The sequence below is a fragment of the Ahaetulla prasina genome, chromosome 6 (genome assembly GCF_028640845.1).
Source record: "Ahaetulla prasina isolate Xishuangbanna chromosome 6, ASM2864084v1, whole genome shotgun sequence".
Taxonomy (NCBI): Eukaryota; Metazoa; Chordata; class Lepidosauria; order Squamata; family Colubridae; genus Ahaetulla; species Ahaetulla prasina.
In genome coordinates, this window is record NC_080544.1 from 83,063,440 (window position 1) to 83,081,006 (window position 17,567).

The 17,567-nt window shown below is 36.1% G+C and overlaps 1 protein-coding gene across 2 annotated transcripts; it reads right to left on the bottom strand.

The window, feature by feature from the left end:
* Positions 1-1,974: 1,974 nt before the first annotated feature.
* Positions 1,975-17,150, bottom strand: CLRN1 (clarin 1). Of its 2 annotated transcripts, none has more exons than XM_058187114.1 (3): positions 16,898-17,150; positions 4,138-4,317; positions 1,975-2,240 (listed from the first exon to the last, which is right to left on the bottom strand). In XM_058187114.1, exons 1-3 carry the CDS (start codon positions 17,148-17,150, stop codon positions 1,975-1,977), a joined length of 699 nt encoding a protein of 232 aa, XP_058043097.1. The 2 variants fall into 2 exon arrangements, with proteins under 2 accessions (XP_058043097.1, XP_058043098.1); XM_058187115.1 differs by lacking the exon at positions 16,898-17,150 and adding an exon at positions 9,281-9,305.
* Positions 17,151-17,567: the final 417 nt, after the last annotated feature.

Genomic DNA, 17,567 nt, shown 5'->3' on the forward strand with positions numbered 1-17,567 from the left:
ATCCAGCATCTTTTTTAAATTCCAATTCTACACTTAAATCTGAGTCTCTGTTTTATCCAATAAAATTTGTCTTAATTTTATTGTTTCATCCAGTAAAATCTGTTGGTGTTATATATCCTTTATATATCCTTTTCTACAGTAGTTCAACTACAAGATAAGCATCCTGAATGCTTATCTTGTAGTTGATGGCTAAATTGTTTCCCAAAACAATAAGGCTTTGCTATGACCAACAACAGAAGTAAGTAGTTTACTTAATCAGTATTGGTTATATTTAGGACTTATATTTGGTTGTTTTAACATTTATTATTTAAACTTGGACTGCAATTCAATGATCGGTTGATTTTTAGTTTGTAGTTTAGTGTGCAGCCTCTGACATTATGATTTAGCATGCCATAAAAACCAGAGTATTTTTTATTTGAGATATGTTTTATGACAACCTTTTCAGACAAATCTGGTCCTTTTCAGACATGTTGGCTCTAATTTTCATTATAATACGTAGACCAGTTATCTTAGGATAATGCAGCATGATGATTTTCTGACATAGGTATGAATATGCTGGGGAAAGAATAAATTGATACACAAAAATATATGAAAATGTCCATGTATGAATAGCACCAACTATTGGAACTAAAATAATAAACATGAGAATAAATGTGGAATAACAGAATAACAGGACAAAAGAAAAATAATATAAAAAATTAAGAGATACAATGACTAAAATTTCTTGTTACACATAATACAAGTTGGAATAAGTTCCAACACAATTATTCTCTTTTGTTTTGAACATTTTTTTCTACCAACAATTATTTGAAGCTATAGGGCATAACAGAATTATTTATGAAGCATAAAATTCCATATGAGAAAGATCAGATCCGAAGCTAAAGGATCAGAGTGAAAATTAAAATAAATATTTTAATAAAGAAAGAAAAATATTACAACTTTACTACATAGTTTCTACATAGGTCAGAGCTCTCAAATATGACATTAAACAGAAGGTACAAACATCTTTGGTAGTTCATAAAAAGTATTTCAGTTAGGAATTAATTATAGGACATTAATTTCTAACAGAAATTCTTTTCTATAGAATAGAATTAACACAAGATGGCACACAATAGATGTAGTCAATGAATAGAAGTTGCTTGAGAAGGGATTCATTGATGAGTAAACTCTCCTTTTGTGAAAAGAAATTCCTTTGAGGTGAGTTGAACATACTGGATGCCAATTATAATGTCTGATTTCAAATTGGCACTTTTCATTTTGAAAAGTTTATTCATTCTTGATTGTGAACACAATTTTTCATCTCTAACAATTTCAGCAGATCAAATTTTTAATCTGTATGACTTGCTGCTGAAATTATGGTTTACGGCAGTGGTGGGTTGCTACCAGTTCGCCCCACATCAGGCGAACCAGTACCGGTGGCAGCAGGAAGCTCCGCCCACCCACCCGGACATCTCTGTGCAGGCACAGAAGTTTCTGCGCATGCACAGAAGCGTCATGTGTGTGCATGAGCACATGCCTGCGCACAAATGAACCGGTAGCGACAGGATTTGAATCCTGCTACTGGTTTTCGGTTAGATGTTTTCAATTTTAATTCTTGAGCCCTTAGTTCTTTGAAATGAAAACTGACATGGCTGTACATATTTCAAATATTTTTCAAAGTATGGATTGACAATACTTCTAAACAAACACTATTCAACATAATTTGTAATAGGAAATAAACAGATGCTGTTATGGATTGCTGCAGGTGTTCTGTTTCATGTTCTTTTTGTATTGCTGTAATGAAAAGTGATAATATAATGAAAATAATATTACTGAATAAAGCTCTTACGACATTCTGTTTGCTGGTAGCTTGTGTATGTTTCTGTCTTAAAATATACTTGTAAAAATCAAACTTTTAAATATGTTTTATTCTTTGCATCTTTTGGAAAAAAAGACAAGATGAATTATTTGCATAAATCAAGATTTAAAGCATGTTTAGTACATTAGATCTATTGCTCCATTTGGTGTCTCAGAATTTTTTGATTTTGAAAAAGGAAACTCAAATCCAGCCAGGCGTATAAGCAAAATGTTCATAAAGTGTACTAATGAGCACACCAGGATGATCCAGAAGGATTTTGCAAACTGCTCACTGTGAGTTTTAAAAATAAAACTTCCTTCTTTATAATTAGCTATTTTCTCAGAGAGGTGGTGGATTTTCACTTCTGAAGAAAACAGTATCAAAATAAGAAAGCCACAAGAAACTGAAAAAGAAAGAAATGCAAAATTAATATTTGGTCAAATTTTCAGCCTAATTCTACAACATTTGTTGTTATACTTCAACATTTATAAATTAGCTGCTCTGCTTATTTTCTTTAAGAGGTTGGGTCCCAGTTGAATCCAATAATTAATAAGAACAGATAATTGTAATTTGATTTTGCTCCATTTCTTCCCCACTTTTTCTCTAAATACTGTATATCTGTTTGAAATTCACACTCCACTGAGTTTCACCTGGTTTGTGTAGCCTGCCAGCTTCATCTGACAGACTCCATTTCTTGCTCTATTTGGTACTTGCTTGGATTAAAATGAGTGTTCCAATTCATGTATTAAAGGGTGAACATGCTAACTCTAGCTTTTTTCTTTTTTATAAATGAAACAAAGCTCCCCCAAATCTATTTGTGCATGAAAAATAAAACTTATTAATCTGTTTGAATGGTAATGTTTGTTGAACTATATCTTTCCCACTGCTTGTAAAGCAAGTGTGCTTGCTGAGCTAATTCTATTCCCTGTTGCTTGAGGCAGTCATAAACAGCTTTTTCTCCTAAGAGCAAAAACTAGGGGTATAATGTGCTATGTATGCCAGACCTCTGTTCAAAGATTCTTCAGAAAGGAAGTTTTGCTCCTGTAGATGATGCTTCCAGCTTCCAAAAGATTGCATAGTCCTGTCCCAGTGTCTGGAAGATGTAAGGGTATGGATTGCAATGGATTTCGACTGAACCCAAGCAAGAATGAGTGCTTTGGGTACTTGGGCCCTACATTGATAGGTTTTTCCCCACTGTTCCCCACTGTTCCCCACCTTGATGAACGTATCTTTTCTTTTATGTACACTGAGAGCATATGCACCAAGACAAATTCCTTGTGTGTCCAATCACACTTGGCCAATAAAAATTCTATTCTATTCTATTCTATTCTGTTGCTCCTGGATGGGTTGATTCTGCCCCAGATGGACCCAGTGTGCAGTGTATAGTCAATAAGTGAAGACTCACATTCCTGATACCAATTCTTGCCTTGGATTGATTCCTGGCTGTATACATATGTGCCCAAGGATCTACTTGCATGAGAATGAAGGATTTATTCAGAACATGGTAAGGTATAGTGGGGCTGATCGTAGTGCAAGTGGAAAGCCTTCTAATTTCCATGCAGAATGTGCAAGAATCATTTATCAATATATGCCTTCTGAACCAGGTGCTAGAAAGTTTAAATAATGAAAATCGTTTTGTTTAAGGATACAGTTTTGAAGTTTTATAACTTAGAGATGTTTTAAACCAAGGTTTATTTTAAATTCAAGCTGGATTTTGCTTGCTAGTTTGTAGTTGTGCATCTAGTTTTGTACTAATTTTATATAAGCTATTTTGTTCATTTTGTAAAATTGTTGGTATAAAAATATAAAATATTCTTTTGATAGCTATTGTAAATGCTTGTAGAATCTCAAACTCTCAATTCCAGCGGAGCAATAGTGAGTTAAGTGTTCAGGGCTAGTCATTCATAGACTGTTGCTAAAATCCAAGCATAGTTCTATGTTGAGGGTCTAGCCACTAGGTGAATCCATTACCCATATTAAAAAATAAATTGAAGGAAGGGAAAGGTAAGGATGACTGCTCACACTAGATGGAGATGTTGAGGCTGTAACAATCACAACCAGAATGATTTTCTTAACAATTGTCAAAATACCAAGTTGGATTGCATGTGATGATGTCAACATATTGAGTAGAAAACATCAGTTTAAAAAGAAAAATCTGTTTTTTTTAAGGTAAAAAAAAAAATAACCAGCAAAAAAAAATAAATGCTTGGGAACGTACTCTGAATAACTGTCCACCTCATCTTACACAAGAATCTGGTAAATATATTTATAGCTACATGCCAAAGTATTACTGGACTTACCTGAAATGAAACTCCACAGGTAGAGTCCTAATGGACCATGTAAGGTTTCATAAGGATTGCCAAATGCATTGTACATGAAGAAGCCGGTTCCAATCAGTGCAAAGACGAATAATGCCAAGCAAAAGAGGATGACACTTACATGGATACTTGCAGGCATAATTTTGAATAATTCTGGAAAAACTAACAGAGTGGGAAAATATTTATTATTTATAAAATTTGAAAAAATAATGCAGAAAAATATTCATTTATGTATCTATGACATTGCGTATCTCCTCATCAATCATTGTGGCTGGAACAGGGAATTACTATCAACGTGGAAGGAATCTTGATAAGCAAGGCAAGATGTTTTTGTAACTTATTTATGATTGAGGATTGAAATTAAATAGTATAGTTAAAACAGACAACTATATGAAGATAGTAAAACAGATATAAGAGAGGACATATTGTCAATGTTTATGTTTTAATACATATCCATTTTCCGAGAAAGGTTTGCAAATTAAATGTATTTTGGTATCATTTAAGCTCCTTTTGTTTCATCACTGGAACAAAGCTCACACTTTCAAACCTGACTGAGGCACATCAATTTGCCAATCAGCATTCACATGTGTTTCCTACATTTCCTAACATGGTGTCTTCCAGAAGGGCTAGACTTCACTCCAGTGCTGGGATTCAAATTTTTTTACTACCGGTTCTGTGGGCATGGCTTAGTGGGTGTGGCATGGCTTGGTGGGTGTGGCAGGGGAAGGATACTGTAAAATCTACATTCCAACCCTACACCAGGGGATGGTAACTGCAAAATCCCCATTTCCTCCCAATCAGCTGGGATTCGGGAGGCAGAGAATAGATGGGGGTGGAGCCTGTCAGAGGGGGTATTTACCGAACTATTCAAAATTTCTGCTGCCAGTTCTCCAGAACTGGTCAGAACCTGCTGAATACTATCTCTGCTTCAGTCCCAAAATTTCTACTCAGCAGCACAGTCATATATGGACAATATTGTTTATTTTCTATAGGTTACTCTCCATTATTTAGTGAACAGATACTCCTAATATTACAACAGTTCATTAAGTGAACAATGGAACTGAAAAGAGCAATTCGTGACCATTTTACCATATTTATGACCATTGCAGCATCTCCATGGTAACATGTTCCAAATTCAGATCCTTGGCAACTGACTCATATTTAAGATGGTTAGAGTGTCCTGGGGATATGTGATCGTCTTTTGCAAACTTCTGATAAGCAAAGTCAATGGGGAAACCAAATTCACCTAACGACCTGGTTTCTAACTTCACAACTGCAGTTATTCACTTAACAACTGTGGCAAGAAAGGTCGTAAAATAGAGCAAAACTCAACCTGCTTGCTTTCTTGCCACAGTTGTTAAGTGAATCACTGCAGTTGTTAAATTAGTAAGATGGTTGCTAAGGGAATCTGACTTCTTCATGGTTTTTGCTTATCAGAAGGTTGCAAAAGATGTTCTCATGACCCAGGATACTGCAATTGTCATAAATACATGCCAGCTGCCAAGCATCTGAATCACATGACCATAGGAATGCTGCAACAGTCCTAATTGCAAAAAAAAAAAGTGATAAATCATTTTTTACAACTTTACCTTTATAACTTTGAATGGTTGCTCATTGAATGCTTGTAAGAAGACTACCTGTATAGTTTAATTTCCAAATGATTTAAATACAGCATGCATTCCACAGATGGTGAGTTTTTGTTTGTGAATCATATCCTAATTTGGTTCAGCTTCACTAAACATATTGCATATTAATAAATAGCAAGAACTACACTATTTATCTAAAATATATATAGTCACATAATGGCTCTAAAGGCAATGTACAAGTAGATAACTACTTAGGCAGAATAGTTTGCGAGTTAATCTTTCTACTGATTTTTAAATACCTCTGCTGAGTTAGCCACAACAGATATTTTAGAATGATTTGTAGAATACAAGATAACTGTTCCTAGTCCACAGGGGTATGATTAAACTGGTGCTAATAACTCCTTAGAATTGCTTGGCTGTGGTTAAAACATGCTGAGAAAAAGCAATGTAGGTACTGCAAATAAATTTATATAGCACGTATAATATAAATTATCTGCAACTCCATTTGAACTCTCTAATTCCATCAACTGGCTTGAGATTCATGCACTTCATCTTAACATTATAATTTGCTGGTGAAGTAATGATGCAGTAGACTGTGCTGTTGGCCTTAAAATGCAGATTTCTAGAACATTCCCTTACTTTGAAATGAAGCTCTAGTCTTCAATATTGCAAATTAGAATGTTGCCACGAGTGGGAGGCTTAGACGTACTGGTGTAAAAACATTAATTACTTTTTCATTTACAAGCACAATTCAATGTCCTGTCCTGATCTTAATCTCTAAAAACTGTGTAAGTTTGGATCCAGTTATCAGAAGGACAATGTCTTCTCTGACAAGCCTGCCTGAACATGTCAGATCATTATCGAAGGTTTGTCTCCAAGCTTTTACTCTTCAAGAGGCAAGACAGGTGCTAAGTGAAGAAATAGTTGTTTCAAATATGCCCTTTCCCTCAAAAGATTTGTGTGACACCATTTTGTTCCTTTTTCACACAGTTCCTTGTCCTGAGAATTGTTTCTGTTGCTGTTTTTCCCCTATTTGATTTATAAGTTTCTGGGAGATTTAGTTTAAGCTGAAGAGCAGCATCTTTTTAAAATAAATATCACTATCCTACCACTTCTGCATTCAATAGCTAATCAAGATATGCAGACTAAATAATAATAAATCAGTGGAAGAGCTTGCCTTCAAAAGTTGTGGGTGCTCCAGCACTGGAGGATTTTAAAAAGAGACTGGACATTTGTCTGCAATGGTATAGGATCTACTGCTTGAGCAGGAAGTTGGACTAGAAGACCTACAAGTTCTCTTCCAACGGTTATTCTCTTCTGTTCTGTACTAGCAGAAATAAAGATGCAAGATGGTGCCACCGAAAGCTACCTCGGTGAAATGCTCTCTAACGGTTTTTTTATTTTTTTATTATTCTCTGCGACTCACTACGGATTTCATACTCACGAGACCATCTGCTAAAAATTAAGCAACGTTTCTTTAAGGAGCAGCTTTCTGTGATCTCATCCCCCTGTCTTTACAAGCACGGAGGAGATTCTAACACAGGAAGAAGTAATTTCCCTGGAGCCATAGATTACCAAAAAACAAAACAAAAAAACAAAAACAAACGGAAGAAACCGAGAAGGAGATGTAAAAGGCCGGGAATTTTAAAAAGGTTAAGGAATAGGAGAAATAAAACTCCTCTGCCTTCAATTTTCCTAACCAATGTACGTTCACTTGCTAATAAGATGGATGAAATACTCCTTTTAAACAGATACATTTCTGATTTTTACAATTCAGCAGCCCTATGCTTCTCTGAAACCTGGTTAAATGAATCAGTTGAAGATAGCAGCCTGCATATCCCAGGGTTTTAGATTCAATGATCAGACAGAATTGCAGAAACATCTGGTAAAAAGAAGGGAGGAGGCTTATGCTTATATATCAACAACAGCTGGTCTCAGGATATAACTATAATATATAAATTCTGTGACAAAAACTTAGAGATATTAATCATACTATTTGCCTCGTGAATTTTCCTTATTTCTTCTAGTTGCTGTTTATGTTCTACCACAAGCCTGTGTAAACAAGGCATTATGAACTCTAGCTGACCAAATTATAAAGGATGAAGCCAAATACCCCAATTCACTGGTCATTATTATGGGAGATCTAAACAAGGCAAACTTAAGGAAACAGCTACCAAAATACTTTCAGCATGTCAATTGTCCCACTAGAGACAAGAATACTTTAAACCATTGCTATACAACACAAAAAGATGCTTATCAGTCTTTACCACAAGCAGCTGTAGGACACTCTGATCATTGCATGATTCACCTTGTGCCTGCTTACAGGCCAAGACTTAAAACCACAAAACCAACAATTAAATCAGTGAAGACTGGACTGAGGAGGCAGAGTTAAAGCTACAGGCTTGCTTTGACTGCACTGATTGGAATGTTTTTGAAAGTACCTCTGCAGATCTGGATGAACTCACAGATACTGTAACATCATATGTCAGCTTCTGTGAAGACCTATGTGTACTGACCAGGAACTTGCGAATATACAGTAAAAACAAATCTTGGTTCACAGCTAAACTTAAGCAGCTACGTCATTCCAAAGAGGAAGCCTACAGAAAAGGTGATAAAATGCTATAGAATTGGGCCAGAAATGTATTAACAAGGGAGATCAGAGCATCAAAAAGAAGCTACTCTGAAAAGCTAAAGAATCAGTTCTCAACAAATGAACTAGCAAACATGTGGAAAACTCTTAAAAATATCACCACCTACAGCAAACCTCCTTCCCAGACTGAAGGAAATCAGCAACTGGCAGATGACCTGAACGTGTTTTACTGCAGGTTTGAAAGGAAACTACAGCCACCTATCTCTACAACCCTCATCTCAGACACACCAATAACAGCCAAGCCTCCTACAACTGACCCCATCAGTTGTTCACAACCCCTAGTGATCACAGAAAAGGAAGTGCAAGACCTATTTCACAGACAAAAGCCAGGAAAAGCTCCAGGCCCAGACAAGATAACTCCTTCTTGCTTAAAAGTCTGTGCTGACCAATTGGCCCCCACCTTCACCCATATTTTCAATAAATCACTAGAGATGTGCTATGTTCCTTCTTGCTTCAAACACTCTACTATCATCCCAGTGCCGAAGAAGCCCACCATCAGGGAACTGAATGACTATAGACCAGTTGCTCTAACATCTGTAGTCATGAAAACCTTTGAAAGGCTAGTGCTGTCCCACTTGAAAACCATCATGGATCCGCTGTTAGACCCCTTGCAATTTGAATACCGAGCAAATAGATCAACAGATGATGCTGTTAATATGGACTTGCACTACATCCTACAACATCTTGAATCTCCAAAGACCTACACAAAGCTTCTCTTTGTAGACTTTAGTTCAGTATTCAATACCATCATTCCATACACTCTTCTAACTAAGCTAAACCATCTACAGGTACCTGAACACATCTGTAAGTGGATCATAAGCTTCTTAACAAACAGGAAGCAGCAGGTGAAGCTAAGCAGAATCACATCAGATACCTGTACAATTAGCACAGGGACTCTCTCTCAATGACTGCATTTCTATAGATTCATCTGTTAAACTACTGAAGTTCGTAGATGACACAACAGTAATCAGTCCCATTCGAGACAATGATAAATCCGCATACAGATGGGAGGTTGAACAACTAGCCTCATTGTGTGACCGGAACAATTGGAACCAAACACACTCAAAACCATAGAAATGGTGGTAGACTTTAGAAGAAACCCTTCCATACTTTCACCTCTTACAATACTAGACAACACAGTATCAACAGTAGAGACCTTCAAATTTCTAGGTTCTACCATATTGCAAGATCTAAAATGGACAGCTAATATCAAAAACATCATCAAAAAAGCACAAAAGGAATGTTCTTTCTGTGCCAACTCAGAAAGCTCAAACTGCCCAAGGAGCTGCTGATCCAGTTCTACCAAGGAATTACTGAGTCTGTCATCTGCACCTCTATAACTGTCTGGTTTGGTTTTGCAATCCAATAAGACAGATACAGACTTCAGAGGATAATTAGAACTGCAGAAAAAACAATTGCTACCAACCTGCCTTCCATTGAGGACCTGTATACTGCACGAGTCAAAAAGAGAGCTGTGAAAATATTTACAGACCCCTCACATCCTGGTATTTCAACTCCTACCCTCAAAACGATGCTATAGAGCACTGCACACCAGAATAACTGGATAGAAGAACAGTTTTTTTCTGAACACCATCACTCTACTAAACAAATAATTTCCTCAACACTCTAACTATTTACTAAGTCTGCAATACTATTAATCTGCTCATCATTTCATCACCCATTTCCTTGCACTTACGACTGTATGACTGTAACTTTGTTGCTTATATCTTTGTGATTTATATTGATTGTTTCCTGATTGCTTATTTGTACCCTATGACTATCATTAAGTGTTGTACCTTATGATTCTTGATGAATGTATCGTTTCTTTTACGTATACCGAGAGCATATGCACCAAGACAAGTTCCTTGTGTGTCCAATCATACTTGGCCAATAAAAAATTCTATTCTATTCTATTCTATTCTATTCTATTCTATTCTATTCTATTCTATTCTATTCTATTCTACTCTACTCTACTCTACTCTACTCTACTCTACTCTACTCTACTCTACTCTACTCTACTCTATTCTATTCTATTCTATTCTATTCTATTCTATTCTATAAAACAACTAAAGCCACAAAATGTATCTATTATGGATAAGGATAAACAAAAGAATATTTTGATCGACTTAATAAAAAGCTGGTAAAGTTTTTAGAATTTAATAAAAAGCTGGTGAAGATTTTAGAATTGTAAATATGCTTATGCACACTTCTCTGGAAATAAGGCAACTGGATAAAGAAGCTATTGCTGATGACAGATAAAAAGTTGGACACCATGATATCTATTTCAACTGATCTTTTATAGTTTAAGCAATTGTACTCCTTTCAAGGATATTTATAGAGGATAATTGTTCAAACATTAAGTTAATCAAATGTCTAAGGCATATAATTTTGCAGCATGTGTCTATGAAAATATCCTACTTTACAGCCATATCTAAAGATTTACGCTATGACGATGTTGGGAATTTCAGTGATCTGTCATATTCTAATTTATTTTGAAATAAGTGATGAACTCAATGTAGCAGAATGCACGAAACAGCAGGACATAGCTAAAAACTTCAATAACTGACTTCAAGAATTTGGCCTTCTAGATGTATTTGGACTTTCTCCCACCATACCACAGCTCAAATTTAGGTCAACACACATTGTGGCATCTGTAGTTTTAGCACACAATTAAAGTAACATATAAACCTAGTTTATGCAAAGTTTCAGATTATGGAAGGCTATGCTGGTGAGTAAAATCAGTGGTGATCGTGAATAAACCTGCTTTGAGCTACAATGCATATTGTTAAAAAAATGTGCATAATGTACATGTAAATCACAAAATGTTGATTGTTTTGATAGCTAGTGTGAGAATTTTTTTTAGCATTTGCAATACTTAGGCTTGACATCATGCCACACTAACCTCCATAGCTACATTTAAATTTTTTTATATATCATTAAAATTTATAGCTGGCCATCTAATAAAATTTAATCCTGTAACAATGTTGCCCTAGAAGCAAAACCACTTTAAACGACGAGGAATAAATCTGAATGCTGATGGCCTTTTAGAAAATGAACTGCTGACCCAGAAACTGACAAAAGTCAGAGGAAACGAAGCAGAAGGCTCTCTCTGAGCCCGTATGGGTTTTACAGGCAGAACAAATTCATTTTACATTTAAAAAAATAAATAGTGGTTAATAGGAAAAAGCATTTAATTGGAGAACAGGCCTAAAAAAGGACAGATGATTTAATTTTTCTTCTCAAGCATGACACAGGGACTCAATGCACTAATATGCAAACACAGCTAGCGTAAGTAAATGGTAGCATCACCAGGGACATTTTTTTGTGACTTAAATAGAGTTTGCATGAGTGGTGCTGCAAGTGATGATAAAAAGAGTGTCAAACCTTTCATAGGAATTAGCTGCCTTAAAGCTACAGTGCAAAAACAAATTAACTACAGAAAAAGGGCATTAAAAAAAAAGCTACCACTATTTTATACCATCATTGTTTTCTGCTGTCCCTAGATTAATCACACTTTTCTGGTGCCAAGGGCTTCAGTACAAACACCTGTTTTTAATACAAAAGCAATGTAAGTTATGAACAAGCAACCCAAAGAGAGTAGGATTATATAAGTATATTGCGCTATAGACACAATTTTTCCATGTATTGGCAAAACCATATATGCACTGCCTTGTACACATTACACACACATATAATCTGCATGCTTTACCCGGTTTCCTGTAAATGAACCAATCAAAATTCCACATTTAAAAGGGATATTCATTTATCCCTCTAGCCATTGAGCATATTGCCCAAACATACCTATAGCAAATGAAGGCTTGATTGATCCTAAAACCACAGCTTGCTTACCAGTTTCAGTGGATGTAGATAGACAATATGAGAAATTTGCTGCTGTTCCCAAAGCATCAAACAACAATTTTTTGAAGAGTAGTGTAGACCAAATAGTATACACCCTAATAGGAATGTTATTGCATTGTTGGTGGTTTGTTTTAATTGCACTGTTGCTGTTATTTTGTTTTACCGTTTGCCACCCAGAGTTTATTAGGTGTTGCTTGGAAATGCTGTCAAATAAATATACGGTCCCAACATTTTTAAAACATTCATTCATCTGCTGTTATTAGTCCATTTGCCTATTTAGAACTTGCTTTTACTCCTAACATGTATCTTTAGTTGCAATGTGGAACATCTTTGTATTTTGATGAATTTACTGACATACAAGTAGTCCTTGACTTGCAACTGTTCATTTAGTGACTGAAGTTACAACAGCAGTGAAGAAAGTGACTTATGCCTGGTCCTTGCACTTATGACCACTGCAGCATATCCATAGTCTTGGGAGCAAACTTTGGATGCTTGGCAATTGTACTTATGACAGTTTTAACCGCATTAAACAATTATGATGAGCAAAGTCAAAGGGAGACTATGATTTAATGATCACATGGTTCACCTAACCACCTCAATGATTTGCTTAACAATAATGACAACAAAGATTGTAAAGCTGGGCATGATTCACTTAATAACCACCTTGCTTAGCAATGAAAATTCTGGTCCCAATTGGGATTGTAAATTGAGGCCTATCTGTATTTTGATTTCTCCTTCATATTAAGGAAATTTTAGAAGTTTGGAGTTCATTCCAAGCTATATTTAACCTACTTGTTTTTACCGTTCCTTGATAAATAAGGGAGGAAGAATTTTCAAACAGCTGAAGATTGTTTAGGCGAGCACTGGCTTATTAGAACGATCGTTCCCCTTTCCAGAATTATACACTACCTGGTCAAGGCCAGATCTTGCAGTCTGGTGACCATGGAAGCAGAGCCATGAAGTCTTGGTGCCAGGATTTAATAACACTGAATGTCCATTAAGCTTTGTGTCTCTGCACAAAGTCAGCGCTGTGCATCCCTGGCCTTGGACTATCTCTGCTGCTTGAAATGGGCCTCCCTGCAGCTGAAGGAAAACCCTCTTGCTTGGAACGTTATGCTTTTTTTTTTTTTTTTTGCGTTTCTATTTAGTTCCTGTTATGGTTAAATGATAAAGTTTGAAATCTCCTTATCCACTGGTACCTTTATTTTTCTCTGGATCCAAATGAACCAATAGCCTGAACAACTTGGCAACAACATCTTGGCAACAAGATGCCTAAATTCTATTAAAATAACTTAGAATGTAAAATTCTATTAAAATAATTTTGTGCTTGTTTATAATGACAGGAGTATGTCCAGTGTTCAACATGTTCCTTCAGAGGTTTGTGCCTCTTTCCAACACCTATGCCTCCTCAATAGGAATTTGTTTTGTAGCATCTCCAACCAAAGGATGTAACTAAGTAAAGAAACTTCTGCTTTCGGGTCCAAAAATGCCGGACTTAATTTTTAATATCTCCTGCTAGATGTAGAAAATTTGCAGTGAAATCTGGACAACCACCATCAGCCAATAGTGCAGTATTTGGCTAATGGGATGGTTGCAGTGTTTTGGGGCCCTGTGATCACCTTCTGTGATGTTCTTACAAGCAAAAAGAATGGGAAGCCAGATTCACGTAATAACTATGTTACTAACTTAACAATTGCAGTGATTCATTTAACAACTGTGGCAAGAAAGGTCATAAAATTGGGCAAATTTCACTTAACAAATGTTTTGCTGAACGACAGAATTTTTGGGCTCAGTTGTGGTCATAAATCAAGGACTACCTGTAATCTAGTTCCTGTAAATTGCTAGTCTTATTGAAGCATACTTTGGATTAGTGTACATTTTGGAAATGACTTGTACTTTGTTTGAATGCAAGCTATCTATTAAATTTATTTATTTATTTATTTATTAAATTTTTATACCGCCCTTCTCCCGAAGGACTCAGGGCGGTTTACAGCCATGATAAAACAACAACAGGGTACACATAAAACCATAATTTAAAAAACTTATTTTACAAATGGCCGAATTAAAACATTTAGAATAAAACCCAAATTTTAAAATGTTAAAACATTAAAACTAATTAAAATCCTATTTAAAATCCTATGCCAGTCCTGCGTGAACAAACAAATAGGTCTTCAGTTCTCGGCGGAAAGTCCGAAGGTCTGGCAGTTGCCGAAGTCCAGGGGGAAGTTCGTTCCAAAGGGTGGGAGCCCCCACAGAGAAGGCTCTCTCCCTGGGGGCCGCCAGCCGACATTGCTTGGCGGACGGCACCCTAAGGAGTCCCTCTCTGTGCGAGCGTACAGGTCAGTGGGAGGCATTCGGTAACAGCAGGCGGTCCCGTAAGTACCCTGGCCCTAAGCCATGGAGCAGCATTTCTCAAACTTTAAGATGGATAGACCTCAACTACCCCTGCCGGCACGGGGAAGTTGAAGTCTGCACACCTTAAAAGTTGCCAAGTTTGAGAAATACTTCTTTAAAGCTTCCATGTGAGGTTGAAAGGAATTTCTGCTGCAGCCACTGCTTTAAGGAATCCACTTATCAGAGTGCATGTGATCCTTAAAAGCAGTGACACTGTTGCCAGCCTTGAAAAGAAAATGGTAAGCAGCTTTTCAGTGAGTACCAGTGCAAGATTGGATTTCTTAATCATTTCTGAAGCATACCCCACTGCATATGAAGACTATTTCTCTTCTGCCCCATTTAGCAAAGTCTCGTTTGACTAGAGTAGCAATGTAACAGCCAGGCTGTGGTTTTCTCCCCCTGCCCTAATAAAGCAATACTATCCCCTTTGGCTTATGCTGGGTGAGAGAGACTTTATTTGCACTGCCAGTGAAGCATCTGCTTAAGAGGCATGTTCAAGTTACAATTATATTGTCATCATGGCTCTTTTAACAAAAACATGAAACTTGTTGCCTAAATCCAGATTGGTCACCATTTTGCATTTAACAAATTAGTAACCAAGCTGTCATATTAAAAGAGATGAATACTTTCCATTCTTAGGATGTTTTTTACCTGTCATAACCAAACACTTAATCTTAAGAATTCCAGGCATATTGTAAGATTTATGCCTGGAATTTATTTACTTTGCCTCATTTTAAACTAGGTCTGCATTCTGGCATCAGTGAAAAGATTAGAAGATTATGTTTCTGTTGTATATAAACCAAAGTTTGTATTATACAAACACGGCAAACTGTAATTCAATTTAACTGGATTATTGAAATAAATCTTCAAATTCAAACACAGCAAACTGTAGTTAAATTTAACTGGATTATTGAAATCATCTAGATGTGATTTGTGGATTTGTGGTTTTCTCACTAATCCAATTCATCTAAAACTATCCTCTTTCACACAATTGTATCAGAAGAGTAAGGCTCAGTAAAATGCATTGTCTCCAATTTATCTCATGTACCCTTAGTACAGCAGTTAATGGGGATGGAATGTTAAGCAAGATTATTTTACTAAAAACAACACCCAGTTCCTGTTTCATTCTTTACAACAGGATTCATAAAATTAATAGTAGGCTGCAATTTGAAAAATAGTTCTTCAAATTGCAGTGGAAAGGTATAAAGAGAAATTTTAGAGAAAAAAAAGTTTATAAATTGCTTGCTGTAGAATTTAATTAACAAGGCTATTCTTGTCAATATCTTGAATGAATATGTTTACCATCACTGCAAAGATTTTAGTCCATCACAAATTATTTGGAGCAGCCAGAACTGCTTCTCTACAGATTGCCTGCCAATTCCTGCTGATAAAATAAAATAAACTTTAGGTGACATGTTATCAGCTGTTGTCTACATAACCATGATTTGTGTGATGCTCAAATAAGTCAGCTCTGTGACTGGCAGCCTTAACAATATTTTGGGGTGGAAGATAAACTGATGCATTCGGAAGTATAATTCCTTTTGTGTCAATCAAGGAGAATAGCGGTTAGCAGCACAATCAACATTTTATTTTTCCACTTAAGGTAGTGTTCCAATTTACAAATAAATCTATTGGAACTGAATCCATATTTCTTTTTAAAATACTAAGCCGTATTAGGTTTGTGGAGGCTCACCTTATATTTATACATCTATGGGTCTAAAACAAGTACGCTTCTTTCTGTGTAAATCGACTTGCCCACAAGTAGGATTGCACTATTGTATTTAGTTCTCATTTTCTACATCTATCGAAACTAAAGAAAGATTCATTCCAGTTCTCTCCCTGCACTTCTTCCCACTCATTTTAAGCAGATTAAAACAGAAGACAAAGGTCTATTTGGGGGGGGGGGGGAAGCAGCTGAGAAGTTAATATTGCAATTTTCTGCAAATGTATTTAGAAAAAAAATGCCCTATGGAATAAAGTTGATGTTACTTCCATGCAAATCTCTGTAGATTGAGTCTGCCTGTTCCTATGCCAAGGTATATAATATAGTATAAGAGTATCAAACAGAAATCAATTTTTTTAAAAAAAAATGATAGATTATAACATATATCGATATATATTACAGCACTATAATTTTGCATTTCCCATTTGTAAATCTTTCAGAAGAAACAGGAGAAAGGTCATTTACTTTGTCTGTTAGACCATGATGGCATGCACAAAGTATTAAATAATTCAGATTGTCATTGTTACTTACATGAAAACTGAAAAGGTCTCCCTCCAAGGCCACATTGTCTAACCCTCTCCCCATAGAATAGTCCATACTGAATTTCACCAATAAATTTATCTAATTCCTGTCCAGTAGCATTAACCAGCAATGCTCCAGTTTTGCAAAGAATTTTTCCTTGGATCCATAGCTGAGTTCCTATAGCTGCTGCAATGGCCAGAGCACAAGCAAAACTGAACACACCAGCTATGCAGAAAACAACTTTCTTCTGTTGGGCTGGCATATATAATCCTAGATGAGGCATGCAGAAAAAATGTGAAAGTACAATTTCAAATGAAACCTTTAGTAAGGTGGGTTTTGCAGCATCCCTTCTCAATGTTACTTGAGAACAAAGGTTAAAATAACAGATGGAAACCTCCGTGTAATTTGATGAGTGCCCTCTTTGGGTTTGTTTGTTTTTAATAGCCTTTGTCTGATTGGGTGAACTGAAAATTCCAGAATGAGACCTGGTGCTTGGATTAAGTTAGCCACTGTGTGCAAGGGGAGGGGAGTGGGGAAAGAGAATAATTTAAATTAGGAAGAACACAGTAAAACATATTCAGATTTTAACATTTTATCTTTGCATAGCACTAAAATGTCATTCAGGCAGATGATACGAGGTCTATTATGTATGCTTAATGTTATTATTAAAATAAGGCTA